General features: G+C 37.5%; 1 protein-coding gene across 1 annotated transcript; it reads right to left on the reverse strand.

Annotated features, from left to right (window-relative positions):
- Nucleotides 1-958: 958 nt before the first annotated feature.
- On the reverse strand, nucleotides 959-16,360 carry LOC145490681 (dual specificity mitogen-activated protein kinase kinase 4-like). Its single transcript, XM_081469769.1, has 11 exons — nucleotides 16,158-16,360; nucleotides 15,781-15,895; nucleotides 15,041-15,095; nucleotides 13,838-13,951; nucleotides 13,061-13,180; nucleotides 10,467-10,586; nucleotides 9,412-9,463; nucleotides 8,956-9,083; nucleotides 4,907-4,987; nucleotides 3,481-3,629; nucleotides 959-3,265 (listed from the first exon to the last, which is right to left on the reverse strand). Exons 1-11 carry the CDS (start codon nucleotides 16,174-16,176, stop codon nucleotides 3,112-3,114), a joined length of 1,107 nt encoding a protein of 368 aa, XP_081325895.1. The 5' UTR covers nucleotides 16,177-16,360; the 3' UTR covers nucleotides 959-3,111.

A 16,360-nucleotide genomic window follows, 5' to 3' on the forward strand; every position in this document is an offset into this window, starting at 1 on the left:
TGCCCTCCCTGGTCTGTATGTTCTATGCTTTTTAACGGAAAATATGTCGTTTAATATGTAACATCTTCCTCTCATATTTGCTAGAGCTATTATTAAGTACATACTCAATCAGTGTCTCGTATTGATTGCCAGAATAGATTTAAGGTGGCGCAAAACAATTTCCAGCAGTTAGATTTTGATGGGTCATTATAACCACTCTTTATCACTTGATGCTACAATCATGGCATCAAAAAACTGCCCAGTCATTGGTGAACACGTTATGTTTTTCGTGACACAATAGGTTACCATTGCAACAGTATGACCCGCTTAAAATACACCCTTAATTACAGCTTTACGCGCTTACAATTCAAAACGGCACGGTGAAATTTTGTTTATATTATGTTTCGATAAGCAGGATAAGACGCAACTTTTTTGGCAAAGTATCAAAAAATTCTGTACATAGGGTTCAGAGCCACCTTATATTTTCAAAACTTTAAGTTGGCTCTGAACGCTAGGTCAAACGGGTCGGTCACCAATGGGCCAGGCCAAATTTCATGCATGAATAGTCTGATCGAGTGGCGTCTTCACAGATATATCACAATGCATTTCGGAACTTCTATAATTCTCTAATAAGCTCCGGATGCAGTTATATTTTTTGTATAATATTGAAAATTGAATAACCACATAAAATATTAACAATGGAAAGCTGAACATAACTGGTTTGAATAGCCGTATTAATGGAGAAAAATTATAAAGGATTATACAGGTTGGGATTTGAGAATGTGGCCGTTAGCCGTATTAGCGGGGTTTTCTTGTATGAAAATGTATGGCCGTCTCGTCGGGGCAAAATTTGGACGTGATAACGAGGTGAGCGTATTAACGAGCTGACCGTAAGGCGGGGTTCCTCAGTACCACCCAAATGTCCACTACATTTCCACCCAGATTGCCACTCTGATTTCCTCCGTTGTTCACTCTCTCCTCAGGCAATAATTCATTTATCGTTTTAATAAATACTACACAGCACGAAGTCGCACAATGAAGACAAGTTCAAAAGCGCTAAAAATATGCTTTTTTCATAGGAATAATTTGGAATTTTTACAGTTGTTTAAACTAGTACATCAGCTTACATGTAGCTTTGTGTGACATTTTTTGAACAATAAGTAAACAATCAAAGCAAAACAAATCTATCTTGCAGCAAATTCTCACAATTTGCTTTTCGAAAATTTGCTATTTATGGAGGAAGAACACAATACGTTACCATACAAGAAGCAATATTTTAAAAAACCAAACTCAACTAGCCACATCGCTGCAAATCTCAACCAGCATTTGCAGCAACAGTGTGCATAATTTTATACATTGTCAGCCAGTATTTTTGTATATTTTATATTTTTCAATTCATTTCTTAAATATGAAAAGCACAACCTTGTCTCTCCATGGGCTCCTGTAATGTGGAAAGAGGATAAATACACGTAACTGTTACTTCTCCTACACTTGCTATCGTGTCCTATCTCATACCCTATTGAGAGCCCGGCCCGTGCAGAAGCTTGACGCAAATTATTCCAGACAGCTCTGTAAATTCAAATGCTCATTTCAAACAGCTTTTACCCCAGAAAACTTAAATTTATATTGACAATCAGAGCTCAAACGATGAAGCCCTCTAATGCTCTCAACAGGCAGCCAAAGGTCCCTCTAAAGCAACTCTCCTTAGAGGTATTGTTAGAAATATTTGAATTATAAAGGTTTGTACGGGAATGCAAAAGTTTAACTTCAGAATTGATTCTTGCTTTGTTTGTACACCACTTCAGCCCAACCTCAGAAATGGGCAAACAGCCAACAAATACAACATAGCGAAGATATTTAAGCAATAGACCACAAGTTTTCATGGTTCATAGGCTAGTAAACCACGCGGGATGTTGGAAGAACACGAGAAGAATTCGTAAGTCACGAGCCGCAGGCGAGTGATTTACGAATTCTTCGAGTGTTCTTCCAACATCCCAAGTGGTTTATCATGCCTCTAAACTATAGAAGCTTATGGTCTATTGCCTTTATATCATAATTCAGAAGCCACGCGAAATTTCCATGAGCTTACTGGCAAAATAAACCAGAGCTGATTGACCCATCAGAGCGCGCGCATTCATTTAATTATTGTATAAAATTCAATACCATGCAATTTTATTTGCACTATACAAAAAAACAAAGCCACGATGTTCCCACACTAACCTTTATAAATCACATCTTTCTAACCCAATATGTCCCTTAAACAAATGTGACTCAGTTATGAAGGTAAGCAAAGAGTGTCTTGGTTAGGGATAAAATTAATCCTTCATTTCACTTATGTAATGCAATACTTATCAAAACCTCCGGCCCCTGAAAAAATTGCAGGGAATGAAATCAAAATCTGAGTCAGCACCATTTTAACAAATATAATTATCACGTCACTTTGTTTGTTACCTAAGGGCTTGTGGCAGGCTTTGACATCACACATCTTAGCTTGAAGCAGGAAAAATATAGTCAAGCTATTGAATTGTTTGAGATTAAGATAATGGTACAAAGGTGTGTTTAACAGCTTTGATCCATGGACTGATAGTGGTAAATGTGACACAAGATTTTATGGTCGGGAGCTAAGAGGCCATACTAGAACCAAAGTTGCTATCATAAGCACGAAGAACACAGAGAATCCAGTAAACCATTCAAACCTCACAGCAAATTCATGTCCATTTTAGTTAGCGTAAAGGGCTGCAAAAAGCGCGTAGGCGTGTCATGATTTGTTTGGCGTTTAATTCTGAATGGCTGACAAAGTGCTATTTTCTTCACCAATCACTAATTGCTGTAATGCAACACCAACATATAAGCAAATGCAAATTTACTTTCCACACTCAAATTAAAACAATTGTACGTCTAAACCAATCACTAAGTACCGTGAAACAATACTAAATGCAAATTTACTTACATGTAAGACAACTCAATTAAAAAAAATTCTAATATCAGCAATTCTAACGAGTGAAAAGAACTTTCTGTCCTGATTCAGACTAAGAGATGCCATTCTCCACAAACTGCCACACAAGTACATTTTTTTTACGAATTATTTAAGTATTTACATTTCATTTGTGCAAAAATAGTTGTAAAAAGACATCATAACTCCAATTTATCTAAGTTCAGTGGCGCCTGCGCCAAAATTCTTTTGAGCCAAGACCCAACGTCGACTTGCTTTTCCTCGTACCTCAAAATGAATGGGTGTTTCAGTAGTTCCCTATACTTTGGTCTTTTAGTAACATCCTTTGTCAAGCTATCAGGAGAGAAAGAAAACAAACATTAACTAGGACATTTAACCAAACATTTACTAAACACTTCTTGGCAATGAATTCTCATTCAAGTAAGACCTCTGTTGACAACAACTAATAGAAAACTCTCAAAATGTGGTTGTGGTTTTTGCTCAGGTAAATAGTTTAAGAGTTTGGCAATGTTTCAAATTGCATCATTAATAAGCTTAAGATACATTACCACACATTTGTAAAGGCAAGCATTTCGTCTGAAAAGTTTCTTCCATCTTCATTAGTCAAACGAGGTGGATCTTCTTTAACAACTTGACTAAGCTGATCAAAGACACTCTTCCATTTAGGATAAGGAAATTTCCCAGTGGCAAGTTCAATCTGAAAAGGTTACAACAGCTCAGAATAAATTCTCCACACTTCACACAACATTTTATTGAGGACCAGTTGGGAAAATAACCTTTGAAAAGAGACACTGTTGGCCTTTCAGTAGTTAAAGTACTCTTTCCTTTGTTCTGATCATTCCTTTTACTTTTTCAAGACTGTTGACCTGAGAATCACTTGGGACATTTGGGTAACATCAAATGCTACCTTGGTTATGTGGAAGATTTATGCCTGGGACCAACCAGTCCCTACATGTAGATACGACACTGCCCCATGGCTAGCAAATTCCCCTCCCCCCCCCCCCCCCAAAAAGAAACAAACAAAAAAACAACCAAACAAACCATGAGTGTAACTTTACCCTAGATTTCAGGCATCCATCACACTGATAGGATCAATGAAAGGATGAAAAAGAACAGGGAAGGAGAGAAGCTTAAATTTGAAGGTAGATGACAAAAGTCACTACACAAATGCAGAGCTTAAACACTGCTACATGTACAACATGACAGTGACATGGCACCAGAGTCTGCACTGGAAAGGCATGCCACTGAGTACCAAGACACATACACGTATACAAAGATCACCACCCCAAAAAGGAGTGCTAAACTAATTTTTGTCAACTATGCATACATGTTATTTGCTGGCCGGGAGGTCCATAAGGGCAAAAACTGTGGCCGTACTTACATGTAAGACTGAGGGCACAGTTTTGCCCAATGTGGACTGACCAAGGATGGCAAATAACAAGTTTATTTTTTTCTCTATGGTAATGCTTTCAAGGCAACTTTTGTGATGAGTTTTAATTAAAACCACAAAGTTCAAATCTGGCATATTGTACACATGCATTTGACATTTCGGACACAAAAAGTGATGAAAAAAGCTTGCAAAGTTGCCAAACTGTTGAATGGGTACATTTTATGGTGTAACAAAAACCTTGAAGTGGTCAAAGTTGGAAATTTTGGAGCGGTCCATACATGGGGTCCGATTGGGAAAATCCGGACTGCTAGAGCAAGCGCAATTAGCAGTCAGATTTACAGGTTGTAAGGATTTAGGATGACGGAACACTGAGAAGCTGGTGAAACAAAATCATAGTTTAAATGCATAACAAATTTATATTTTTTCATAACAAATTCTACCCTCAAAACAACCAATCTGCAATTCCAGAATGAAATTCTTGGGTTGGTGAACATACAAATTGCTCACTATGACATGTTGCCTGTACTCAACAGCAGAAGTCTACCAAACAAATCTAAATTGAGATTTCACAATTCTCTACTTACCAAAGTTATACCGAAACTCCACACATCTGATCTGATGTCATAACTTCCTTGCCTTGAGGACATGGGATCTATTCTTTCAGGCTAGAAAGGCACAGAAAAATTTTCATTTTCCATGTAAATAAAGTGCAAAGGCATTATTTGCACTGAATTTTTATAAACATTTCTGACAAGCTTATCACTTTCGATCAAGGCACCTTTCTTAAATTCCGATCATGTTAATGTGTATTTTCTGGGATGGCATCTGACTCCAGCTCCACAACACAAAGTAACAATTGGGGTGTTGCTACATGTACTCCCCTGGGTGGGAGGCTACCGTTTATGATTAATATTCTGGCAATTCTGAAAATTTATAGCTACGATCAACTCTCTCATAGTGTCTTACATGTCCTAACTGAATTTCATTTGTTTCTCTGTAACTAAACTCTTGGATCCGACACACCTCTCCAAAGCAGGCAGCAGTCGCCACTCCCAAGGGTGTCTTGCCTTTGAGAGAGTTAACTGTACCCACATGTAAATTACGTATTTATTTTTGAGAGTGAAAGTGTCTTTCTGAAGAATGTGACAAGAAGAGCCTATATGGCCCTTGCTTCAACTCAGACCATTTAACTTCTCAGCAAGTTCAATGCACCTCAACCGTAAGGATTACTATTATCTAACAGGTCTCTGATCAACCTATATATATACTCATACATGTACTACTTAACAAATGAAGAAGCTAGTCATAAAAGGGGATAAGTGACGATTTTGGTTGCTTTTCTTTTTTCTTGCTCCAAATTAGCTGAATTTTTGCATGTGGTCTTCAATGTAATAGAAAAACGTGTTCCTGTATTTTTGCCGCTGGTTTTTGCTTCGCTTTATAAAGACGCCGCTAGGAAAACCGAGTGGTTTTTTTGCATATGCAATATCCTGAAAACGAAGCAAGGTTTAGTGCAAAAACTACGGGACATTGCTAAACATACCTAAACAAAACTATATGCGAAATTTGGAGCGTTTTCGACAAAGTTCACTTTTGATTAAAATACCTAACGCCCTTTTCCCGCCGAGGCTGCAAATAAACGAAGCCGGGCCTTTGTTATGATAAACAGAGCCGATCCTTTGTTATAATAACCAAGCCAAGCCTTTGTTATAAGTCAAAGTCTTGCCTCGGTTTATCATAACAAAGGATCGGCCCGCCGCGACCGCAGGGACTTTGATCTCACTTAGAAAGCAGCAAAATGTCAATTTCACGCAACGTATAAGCTCAAAAATGTTGATTTTAGGTCAAAAAAGGTTTAAATGTTGATTTCACGTTAACGCGTGATGGCAAGGAGGTTGGTTTCACTTAGAAACCAGCAAAATGTCAATTTCACGCAGCGCATAAGCTCAATGATGTTGATTTCAGGTCTAAATAGGTTAAAATGTTGATTTCACGTTAACGCGTGTCGGCAAGGATGTTGGTTTCACTTAGAGACCAGCAAAATGTCAATTTCACGCAGCGCATAAGCTCAATGATGTTGATTTCAGGTCTAAATAGGTTAAAATGTTGATTTCGCGTTAACGCGTGACGGCAAGGATGTTGGTTTCACTTAGAGACCAGCAAAATGTCAATTTCACGCAACGCATAAGCTCAATGATGTTGGTTTCAGGTCTAAGTAGGTTAAAATGTTGATTTCACGTTAACGGGTGACGGCAAGGAGGTTGATTTCTCTTAGAAACCAGCAAAATGTCAATTCCACGCAACGTATAAGCTCAAAAATGTTGATTTTAGGTCAAAAAAGGTTAAAATGTTGATTTCACGTTAACGCGTGTCGGCAAGGATGTTGGTTTCACTTAGAGACCAGCAAAATGTCAATTCCATGCAGTGCATAAGCTCAATGATGTTGATTTCAGGTCTAAATAGGTTAAAATGTTGATTTCGCATTAATGCGTGACGGCAAGGATGTTGGTTTCACTTAGAAACCAGCAAAATGTCAAATTCACGCAGCGCATAAGCTCAATGATGTTGATTTCAGGTCTAAATAGGTTAAAATGTTGATTTCGCGTTAACGCGTGACGGCAAGGAGGTTGATTTCTCTTAGAAACCAGCAAAATGTCAATTCCACGCAACGTATAAGCTCAAAAATGTTGCTTTTAGGTCAAAAAAGGTTTAAATGTTGATTTCACGTTGACGCGTGACGGCAAGGATGTTGGTTTCACTTAGAAACCAGCAAAATGTCAATTTTACGCGGCGCATAAGCTCGATGATGTTGATTTTAGGTCTAAATAGGTTAAAATGTTAATTTGACGTTAACGCGTGACGGCAAGGATGTTGGTTTCACTTAGAAAACAGCAAAATGGTAGGAGCCCATGATGGGCTCCTGAAAATGGTAATTTCACGCAACGTATAAGCTCAAAAGTGCTGATTTCAGGTCAAAAAAAGGTGTAAATAAAAATAAAATGAAACAAATAAACATTTCAATAAACACTTTTTCAAATACGGCAACGTCTTCAATGGCTAAAAAATCACGAGATAAAACATAGTTTTCGACAAACGTGATCGTAGCTTGATGTCACGCACCGCCATAACTTTCAAGTTCAAAATGCGCTGGTACCTCTTATGCCTGATGAGGATAACAACTTTGGCGGCTGTTTAGTTTTGGATTTAAGAATTTGATGACTCCACGTGAAAACGCTCTATAAATAGGGCTGACAGATTAACAGATTAACCCTTCTGCGCAATGTACGGGTCTCCATACATCTGCATGTCCCCTGATCCCAGAAGCTCAAAACACTACAAATCATGCCGATTTGTAATAAAATCAACGCAAACTGGATCACAGATCTGTTACAATCGATCGCCACTTGCTGGCCATTATTATGTTTAAATCTAGTTACCAGTTCGAGAAACGTCCGCAGAACGTAATCGCAATGCATGCCGGGAAGGGTCTTTACACCTCGTGCGCGGGAAGTTTCAGAACACATTTTGATTCTTTAAAACGTGCTGATGACTTATGGGTTTATCGAGGCTTTATGATGCCTCTCAACCACCAGGTAGGCACACAAGGTACTTTAAAACAATGCTTAAGATATTAGTTGACAGAGCTCTAATGCGGCACATCTCTTTTTTGTTTGATGGCATTTCGTTTGACGCTCGATCGATTCATGTGTTGTGTTCACGTCACAATAACCGGTGTAAACAATCCGTTCCCAGATTTCCGCTTTATATGCTGTGGGATTTGGTTTTGACTTCATACACTATAAACAGTCTGCCTGTTTGCTGTTCAACAAATAAACTCCTAAAGACATGGCTAGGAAAAGCCAAGTTTTTTGCCTACGTTTTAACTCGAAAACAAAGCAAAAACCAGCGACAAAAATACAGAACCACATTTTTCTATTACATTGAAGACCACATGCAAAACTTCAGCTAATTTGGAGCAAGAAAAAAGAAAAGCAACCAAAATCGTCACTTATCCCCTTTTATGACTAGCTTCTTCAAATGGTAAACGCCATAGCGTGTACTATTGAGTTATGGATGCACGCGGGAGGTTGCTAAGCACGAAAGAAGTGTAAGAGTCGCACGAGGCAATAGCCGAGTGCAACTCTAGCTTCTTGAGTGCTTAGCAAACCTCCCAAGTGCATCCATAACTCAATAGTACACGCTACGGCGTTTACCATTTGTTTTATAACATAACATTGAGACATTGGAACAACAGAAGTCCTTTTATTGAACTACATCACAAAAAAATGTTCGTGTAGTCTTACATGACAAGAGAAAACAAGCGCGCGAAAATTCATTCATGACAACCGACTGCACACCAGTAACTCAATAAAGTTTCATCTTCACACAACTGTGCAGACAGTTTCGTATTTCTGGGAGGATGTCGGCCATTACTTTGGAAACAATGTCTGTCAAAAGATTTGCTTTGTAAACATTAGCACACACGTCAGCAGCGTACACCCATGGGCAAATAGTAGATGCTAAATTAACCAATCAGAACGCGCGCTTTGCTTTAGTTATGTTATAAATGTACCTCTTATATGAGAAGTTGTAATATTTCTTTATGAGCAATGTAGTTAAGTGGAGAACATACCGCCATGTATGGCTTACAACCAGCATCTCTGGTTTTAGCAATGGAGTCCACCAGTTGGCCACTAATGCCAAAGTCGCATAATTTGATATTTCCCTGGAGATCAAGGAGAATGTTGGAAGGTTTCACATCTGAAAAGGACACACATATATCTATTAACAACAATATCACTTAATCACAAAGAATACTTCCTGATTATTTTGAGTCAACATCTGTGTGTAATCATGCATGTACATTGTACCTTAATTTTTTTGATAGGATTTGGTGGCATACTGTATCAGGAGTGTTAAGTCAAGTCATGTTTGTTTCTACATGCATTTTGGTGAGATGTAGGACTTCCAGCCATGAAAATAAGCATGGCTAGACCAAACAAGCCCAATATGTTGTCAAAGCAAGTTGTTAATTGCTGGATAGAGATTCATTTTCTCAATACTAAGAGTAAACTAAATGTAAACAAACCTCTATGAATAATATTGAGCTTGGTTTTTAGATAGTCCAGTGCCTTGACTACCTACAAAGGAATAAATTTTTTAGTCAACATTTTAGGTACATCTGTATGATTAACTGTATAGCAAAAAGACAGGCTGACAATCTTTCACCATCTAAACGTGTTTCAACAAACGCATGTGAACTTTTAGGGACAATGTTAATTCTTTACTGGGACTGCATTTGACTCTAACTGTCAACTTCTTGTCAATGTTCTTCATAAAACAAATAATACCATGTTAATTCTGTATACTAGAACAAACATTTTTAACAGTCCTTTGCAATGTTAGAAAATCCCATGTACGCTTTGTACAGCTGTAGGCAGCATTCGAACCAAGTTATATAAGTAGGCTTAACAGACTGCTTCCAGCTTCTTGCAAACTCTTTCTTAGTGTCTGATCTATAATTATACAAATGTATATTCAAGGCTGTAGTCTAAGTGAAATTAACAAGAAGCCCAAAGGTACCTAACCATGAAATCCTGGGTGCCCAGCACTAAAGCACGAATCAATGAATGAAAACTTTATTAATGTGTCAGTGTATTTAGCTATAGATTACCTAATTGGGGACACTTAACTAAAGTCAATAACTAATGACTAGTTTGCAAAAATTAATGAATAATTAATAAACATAAATTATCTGAAAAAGTAAGTTTTTCCAGTCGCCCAAAGGCAAAAGTTAGTTGTCTGTGGCACCCAGGTGCTTCTAGAGCACAGCCCTGATATGCCAATGCAGGATAGACAGATTGCACAAATGGTGCTGAATTTGACTCACAATATGCTATAAAAACATAGCCTTGCGCTGCTGAGAGATATCTTCTATCTTTGCCTGGTGAATGCACATGGCTAAGGTTTTTTTAAACATATTTTCAAATTTGGTGCTATTTTCTGCAACTGGTCTTGTTGCATACATGTATTGTACATGCCAACATCTCCCTTTGAATCAATCATGTCTTTTGAATCAATCATTTTGGGACACTTGAAATCTTAAAATCATGACTCAGGAAATGTTGAAGAGAAGAAACATACCGCTAATGAAGTCATTCCCAGAATATCCTCAGGTATGGTCTCCAACAGGACACCATAAATATGCTTGTAGCACTGATCAAAGGATGTGTCCATCAATTCCATACAAATCCAAGCATCGCCCTACAAATATACAAGTTAAGTTACAGGTTGGAGTCATGAAATTCTCCTGATTGACTTTCAACTGGTGAATAGAGTAAATCAGATTGAATTATTTTACAGGTTGGCATGGATGGTCATATTACATTGCAACTTGTCAACTTCAAACTACAGTCAAACCCCTATCAAGCCCTGTTAAGGGACCAGTAATCAAAGTCCCGATAAGGGTTTTTCTATTGTTTTTATCTCTATGAAGCAGCTGGCCCCCTTTAAGTGGCCATTACCGGTATCCTTTTCCTCAAGGGTGGCCGTTTAAGAGGCCCTGCGCCTAAGAAACGACCGATGATTTCCGGCTAAAAAATAAAATTGGCCGATTTTTATCTCCCAAGCAGAGGTTACCGAATACTATTTAAAAATGAATTTCTTTTGTTTCAGTTTCGCTTTAAACCAAAAATATCGAGCCACAAACTTTTTCCGTCTGATAGCAGCAAAATCAGGCCGAAAATAAGCCCCCGCAAAAAACTGTTCAGAAATTACTATCGCAATGCAAAATAATGAGAAAACTACACAGTGTTGAAGAAAAAGGCCTTTTAATGCAATATCATTCGATAAACATCAAAAAACTGCCGAAGCGATTAAAAAATAAAGTTTCAAATAATGCATACTAAATTAGATGGAGCGTTGGAGCTGATTTTAAAATAATTATTTCTCAAAAGTTCAACGCTTTTGAAAGCAGTCACAGTGGTGAATCAGACATTGGAGGGATATACATCACGTTTCTGGAAAAACATTTTTCGGCCAAGGTATATTGACTTTATACAAAGTGTTCAAAGTTACCGTGTTTACCGTTATCCTGCTACTTCAGCGAAGCACTTCTCTTTTGCCAACGGCCATTGACGTCATTTGTATAAATAGCGGCGGAATCCAAACGAATGCACAAATAGGAAAACAATTTTTCCCGGCCAGAAAACGTTTAGTGGAACAATGTTATGTTATTTTTCACAAATGATGGTCACTGAAAAAGAAATACTTCCCCAACCGCCACACCGTTTCGGCCGCAGCGTGATCTGAGTTATGGGGTCACGACTGGATCCCTAGCCGCTGACCACCCGAAGGACATTGCAGACTTGTTTTCCCACGCTCTTGCGACTTGACGTGAAAAATGACGTCAATGGCCGCTGTCACGCCACGACATTTTCCAGATTCAACTTTCGTTAGCAGATGGTAATTTCGAGTTATTTTCTTTTTCTGCGTATTTTTCATCTTCCTTTCTCTTTTAATTCTACGTTCTTCTACTCAGGATGGTCTTTGAATGCCTAGCAAGGTTTAAAGTGGCATTTACCATGCTATCCACGGCCGTATTGGCAAAAGAGAAGTGTTTCGCCGAAATAGCAGGATAACGGTAAACCAGTAACTTTGAACGCTTTGTACAAAGTCAATATACTTTGGCCGAAAAATGTTTTTCCAGAAACGTGATGTATATCCCTCCAATGTCTAATTCATCACTCTGATTGCTTTCAAAAGCGTTGAACTTTTGAGAAATAATTATTTTAAAATCAGTTCCAACACGCCATCTAATTTAGTATGCAATATTTGAAACTTTATTTGCTAATCGCTTCGGCAGTTTTTTGATGTTTATCGAATGATATTGCATTAAAAGGCCTTTTTCTTCAACACTGTGTAGTTTTCTCATTATTTTGCGTTGCGATAGTAATTTCTGAACAGTTTTTTTGCGGGGGCTTATTTTCGGCCTGATTTAGCTGCTATCAGACGGAAAAAGTTTGTGGCTCGATATTTTTGGTTTAAAGCGAAACTGAAACAAAAGAAATTCATTTTTAAATAGTATTCGGTAACCTCTGCTTGGGAGATAAAAATCGGCCGATTTTATTTTTTAGCCGGAAATCATCGGTCGTTTCTTAGGCGCAGGGCCTCTTAATAGGGGTTGAACTGTACATGCAAACTGTATGATACATCATACTGCAGCCTCCCAGAAATATCTTAATAAAAGCGATGTCATACTACCAGAATAGCACAACTTCATTCAACTCGCAGCTCCTGCTCACTTTAGTGAACAGTAATTGATTCTAACTGATTCATTTGATCATAACTGGAATGGATACAAATAAACTATTCATTTAATATTTTGTTTGAAAACAGGTATTTCTTTTTTGCCATACAATTGAAAAGAAAATCTACACGTACAGATGTACAGTAGCTGCTTCTATCAATCTTTGTCTTGATCATAATTATTACCGTAACATGATAGCAAATTTATAATCCATCAATTGATACTTAGTATGGGCCATAATTAAGTGGCCATGTTAGCAAACTGGTCAATTCAACTGTAACAGACAGTCTAAAGGTGGGGTCCTGCAGTACATGTACAGCTGTAGCTCTGGGAACATTGTAAAAGGAAAATTATATGCCTTGGATTCAAACAGCATCGTAGGGGGTTATGGGTGGGTGGCTATCCAATAAATATTGTTTTACATGATCACCTCAGTAAACAGGGCTCCGTAGAACTTGACGATATATTCACAAGCACTGCTACGCATAACAACATCCAGGTCCATTAGAAGCTGTTTTTGCTCCTTCTCGTCTACTGTTGAGCGAATTCTCTGGAAACAAGAACAGGGACCAAGATTAAGATTGCCTTGTTTGAACAAAATTTATACAATGTACACCATTTCCAGCCTGTTCAGAATTATAATGTCGAGGTGAGTATGATTTATATCTGATTTTCTCAATGATGTGACATCAAAATAAATAAATAAATAAATAAATCAAATGAATGTGTTATCCTCCTTCCATAACAAACTGTTCTCAGCTTTCAAAGTTCTTTCCAGCGTTTGAAGGATTGTCATGTCCTCCCAAAAGGTCATTTCTGAGTTACCTTGTGCCTCTGTTTCAAAACGACTCCTTGTGTAAAACCTCTTGCATGAAAATGAATTTGATTTGCATGAAAATGAACCATACAGGAAACAAATTTTCTGCCATATGAATGGCTTCACTCAGACTTGTTTTGATACAGTGGCACAGAGGCAAAAGGCAAATCAGAAATGGCTTATTCTTGTACAGGCACACTTAAACAAAACTTTTCTACTACTTTTTGGTGACATTATTAAAATTAAAAATTGGAAAGTTGAGCGAGATAGAGGACTTGTTTATTTCCAATGAAAACAGGAGTCAGTCATGGGTAATTACATGTACAGCACACTGTGCTTGCCAATCACAGAAACGTCTGTGCTATTCTTACTAATAGATATTACAAGTACCTTCACTGCCATGTATGTGTTGCTCTCCTTGTGAAGCATTTTATTGACTGTGCCGTAAGCACCTCTACCAATTTCACCATAGTCTTCCAGGTCTTCGGATGAATATTCATAATTCTACAACAACAACAACAAAATTTTAAAAATAAACAAATTAAAATAGTACATGTAGTGCTTCACAGAATATGGTCAGAGCGCTTAGTGAACGTCAAACCTCAAGGCCCTATTTCCCAGCTACGGAAAGTTCTGGAATTGATGATGACGACAACAATGCTGACAACGATGACGACAATGATGGCGATGATGAACCTTTGTCTTAACTGTTCCACCAGACACCTGAGCACCATACATGCAAGCTCAAGTTGTCAGTTACAGTTGAGTCTGTATTGTCTTGTGCAAAATAAAATGTGAATTTATATGCACATATGACTATGAGACATATATAAGTTCTGTGCAAATGAAAGACTGACTTGTAGGATTTGACTTTTGCATTGAACTGTCTAATGGGCTCCTAAAATACTGGAATTATCCATATAAATTATAACTGACAATTTTTCAATTTGCAGGATGGAATCTAAATAACAAAATCTCTAAAAAAAATTTGAATATTTAACCACTTTTCTTCAGTGTGATTTAGCCTTTGAAAAACATGGAATTTCACTTCTGGTTGGGTCAGAAACCATGGCAATGAGAGGATGTGAGGTGAAGACCTGGGAGTACAATGTATTTGGGCTGTGATGTCAAAACAAGAACACCTTCTGAACGAAACTCAAAAGCAAGGAGCTCACAGGAATTAGTCCCTCTCATATAGTTCATATAGTTCCAATTTTTGTTTACAATGTTCAATGAAAATTTTGATTACATAATCATAAATCACAATTTATTCTTTTCCTTTACATATGGAGTCTATCAAGCATAATCAGCTGTAACTGGTATTATGGATTATAGCCCTGTACTGTGTTTCTTAACCTGTAGTATGACTGTATATCTCAATGTGTACTTCAAGTTCAGAGAAGATTCATGTGCATTGTTACTAACAATAACATAATGAATGTGATTTTTTAAATTTAGATTTTGATTAGAAACAACTCTATGAAGTTCCTCACTAAACATTATCATTTACAAACATTACTTCTAACAATAATGGCTGCAGAAATAGCTACTACTGCTTATAATGAAAATGCTATAAAATATTGCACATTTTACCTTATCAGGACCAAATGACAGTTTTCCAACTGCTTTGTGGGTTCTTAATCTCTCCCTGAAAATGTTACAGTTAAGTTAGTCAGTAATTTATGAAATCTCTTAACTAGGTGTACATGACTGTACATGAGCAGTAGCCAAGTGTTTCCACAGTGTTTTTGAGTTTCTACATGCATCAGTACACATCAAACATCAAACCCTTTGGATTGCCTGGTGTAGCACCATAAAGCAGTTCTTTTCTACACATTACTTGACAGGTTTTTTACACTTACTGCATAGAAAAAAACACTATGGTAAATTTCTATGAAACAATTAGACTTCTCACCCTCATTTTCTATGACCGATAGTCAATTCACCTGTGCCTTGTTGACTATCTGCTCATAATAAACCAGGGCTCATAGTCTAATTGTTAGAAAGAAGTTCAGCTTTCAGCCCTTGCTTTCTTACAGGGTGTTTTCTAATTTCATTTGTATAAATCTTCTTCCTGCTAGAGCAATTGACTCAGACCAATGCAATTAAGATAAATTGATTTTAAAATAATTAGCCTGAATGCAATAAATAAGCTTAATTTAAATTTTCCAATCAAATAATGACCTGCTCAGTTACAAACATAACTCTTTCCACATCTTTAACAAACACCCTTTGATATCTTAAGATAAGATAAGAATTCCCTGTGACCAATCGCATACCAAGAATCGTAAAACTGGAGATTAGATTAATTATTATTACTGACTAAACCTTACATGTTTGACTGTAGTGGGGTTGGCTGTCGGGTAGTCAATCCTGCAAGATTGAATTTTCTCCGCTCTAATCCGCCCTGGAAATCGAGCTTAAGTTTCTCCCTCGATAATCTGCTACCTATAACAGCAAAAACGCAACAAACAAAGTAATGACTACCCTGAAGAAGTAATTACGAAGGGCATAGAAATTACTAAAACAATAAGCTTAAAACTAATCTCTAAAAACACCACCACCCTTCAAAACTGTAATTAACCAAGCCACAGGACGGTTGAAACTAAATAGGATACACTGACATAATAACAAGGTTTGTAAACCGCCAGACCTGTAGATTTTCCTAGACGCCAATTACAGGAAACAAGTTTGATTTTTTATCCCTTACCCGGTGAATTGGACGCCATACTCGCTAGCCAGCGAATAAAAGAAGAGACACAGCAAAAGTTGAGTCCAATTTTGATGACCTTCAAGTAACAGGAAGAAAAACGAATACTCCTATATCTCGCAGCATGTAATCACGGTCGAAATTTTTTGCTAAGTAGTGAAAAAGAATTAGGAACAAGCAAAATATTCGATTGATTTCCGACG

This window comes from Orbicella franksi, chromosome 6, assembly GCF_964199315.1.
Source record: "Orbicella franksi chromosome 6, jaOrbFran1.1, whole genome shotgun sequence".
NCBI classification, from domain to species: Eukaryota; Metazoa; Cnidaria; class Anthozoa; order Scleractinia; family Merulinidae; genus Orbicella; species Orbicella franksi.

Coding starts and splice junctions, on each gene's coding strand:
- LOC145490681 (XM_081469769.1), bottom strand. Junction 13,181..13,837: donor ACACATACATGGCAGTGAAG/GTACTTGTAATA, acceptor TCTTGTTTCCAG/AGAATTCGCTCAACAGTAGA. Junction 9,464..10,466: donor TGGGAATGACTTCATTAGCG/GTATGTTTCTTC, acceptor ATTCCTTTGTAG/GTAGTCAAGGCACTGGACTA.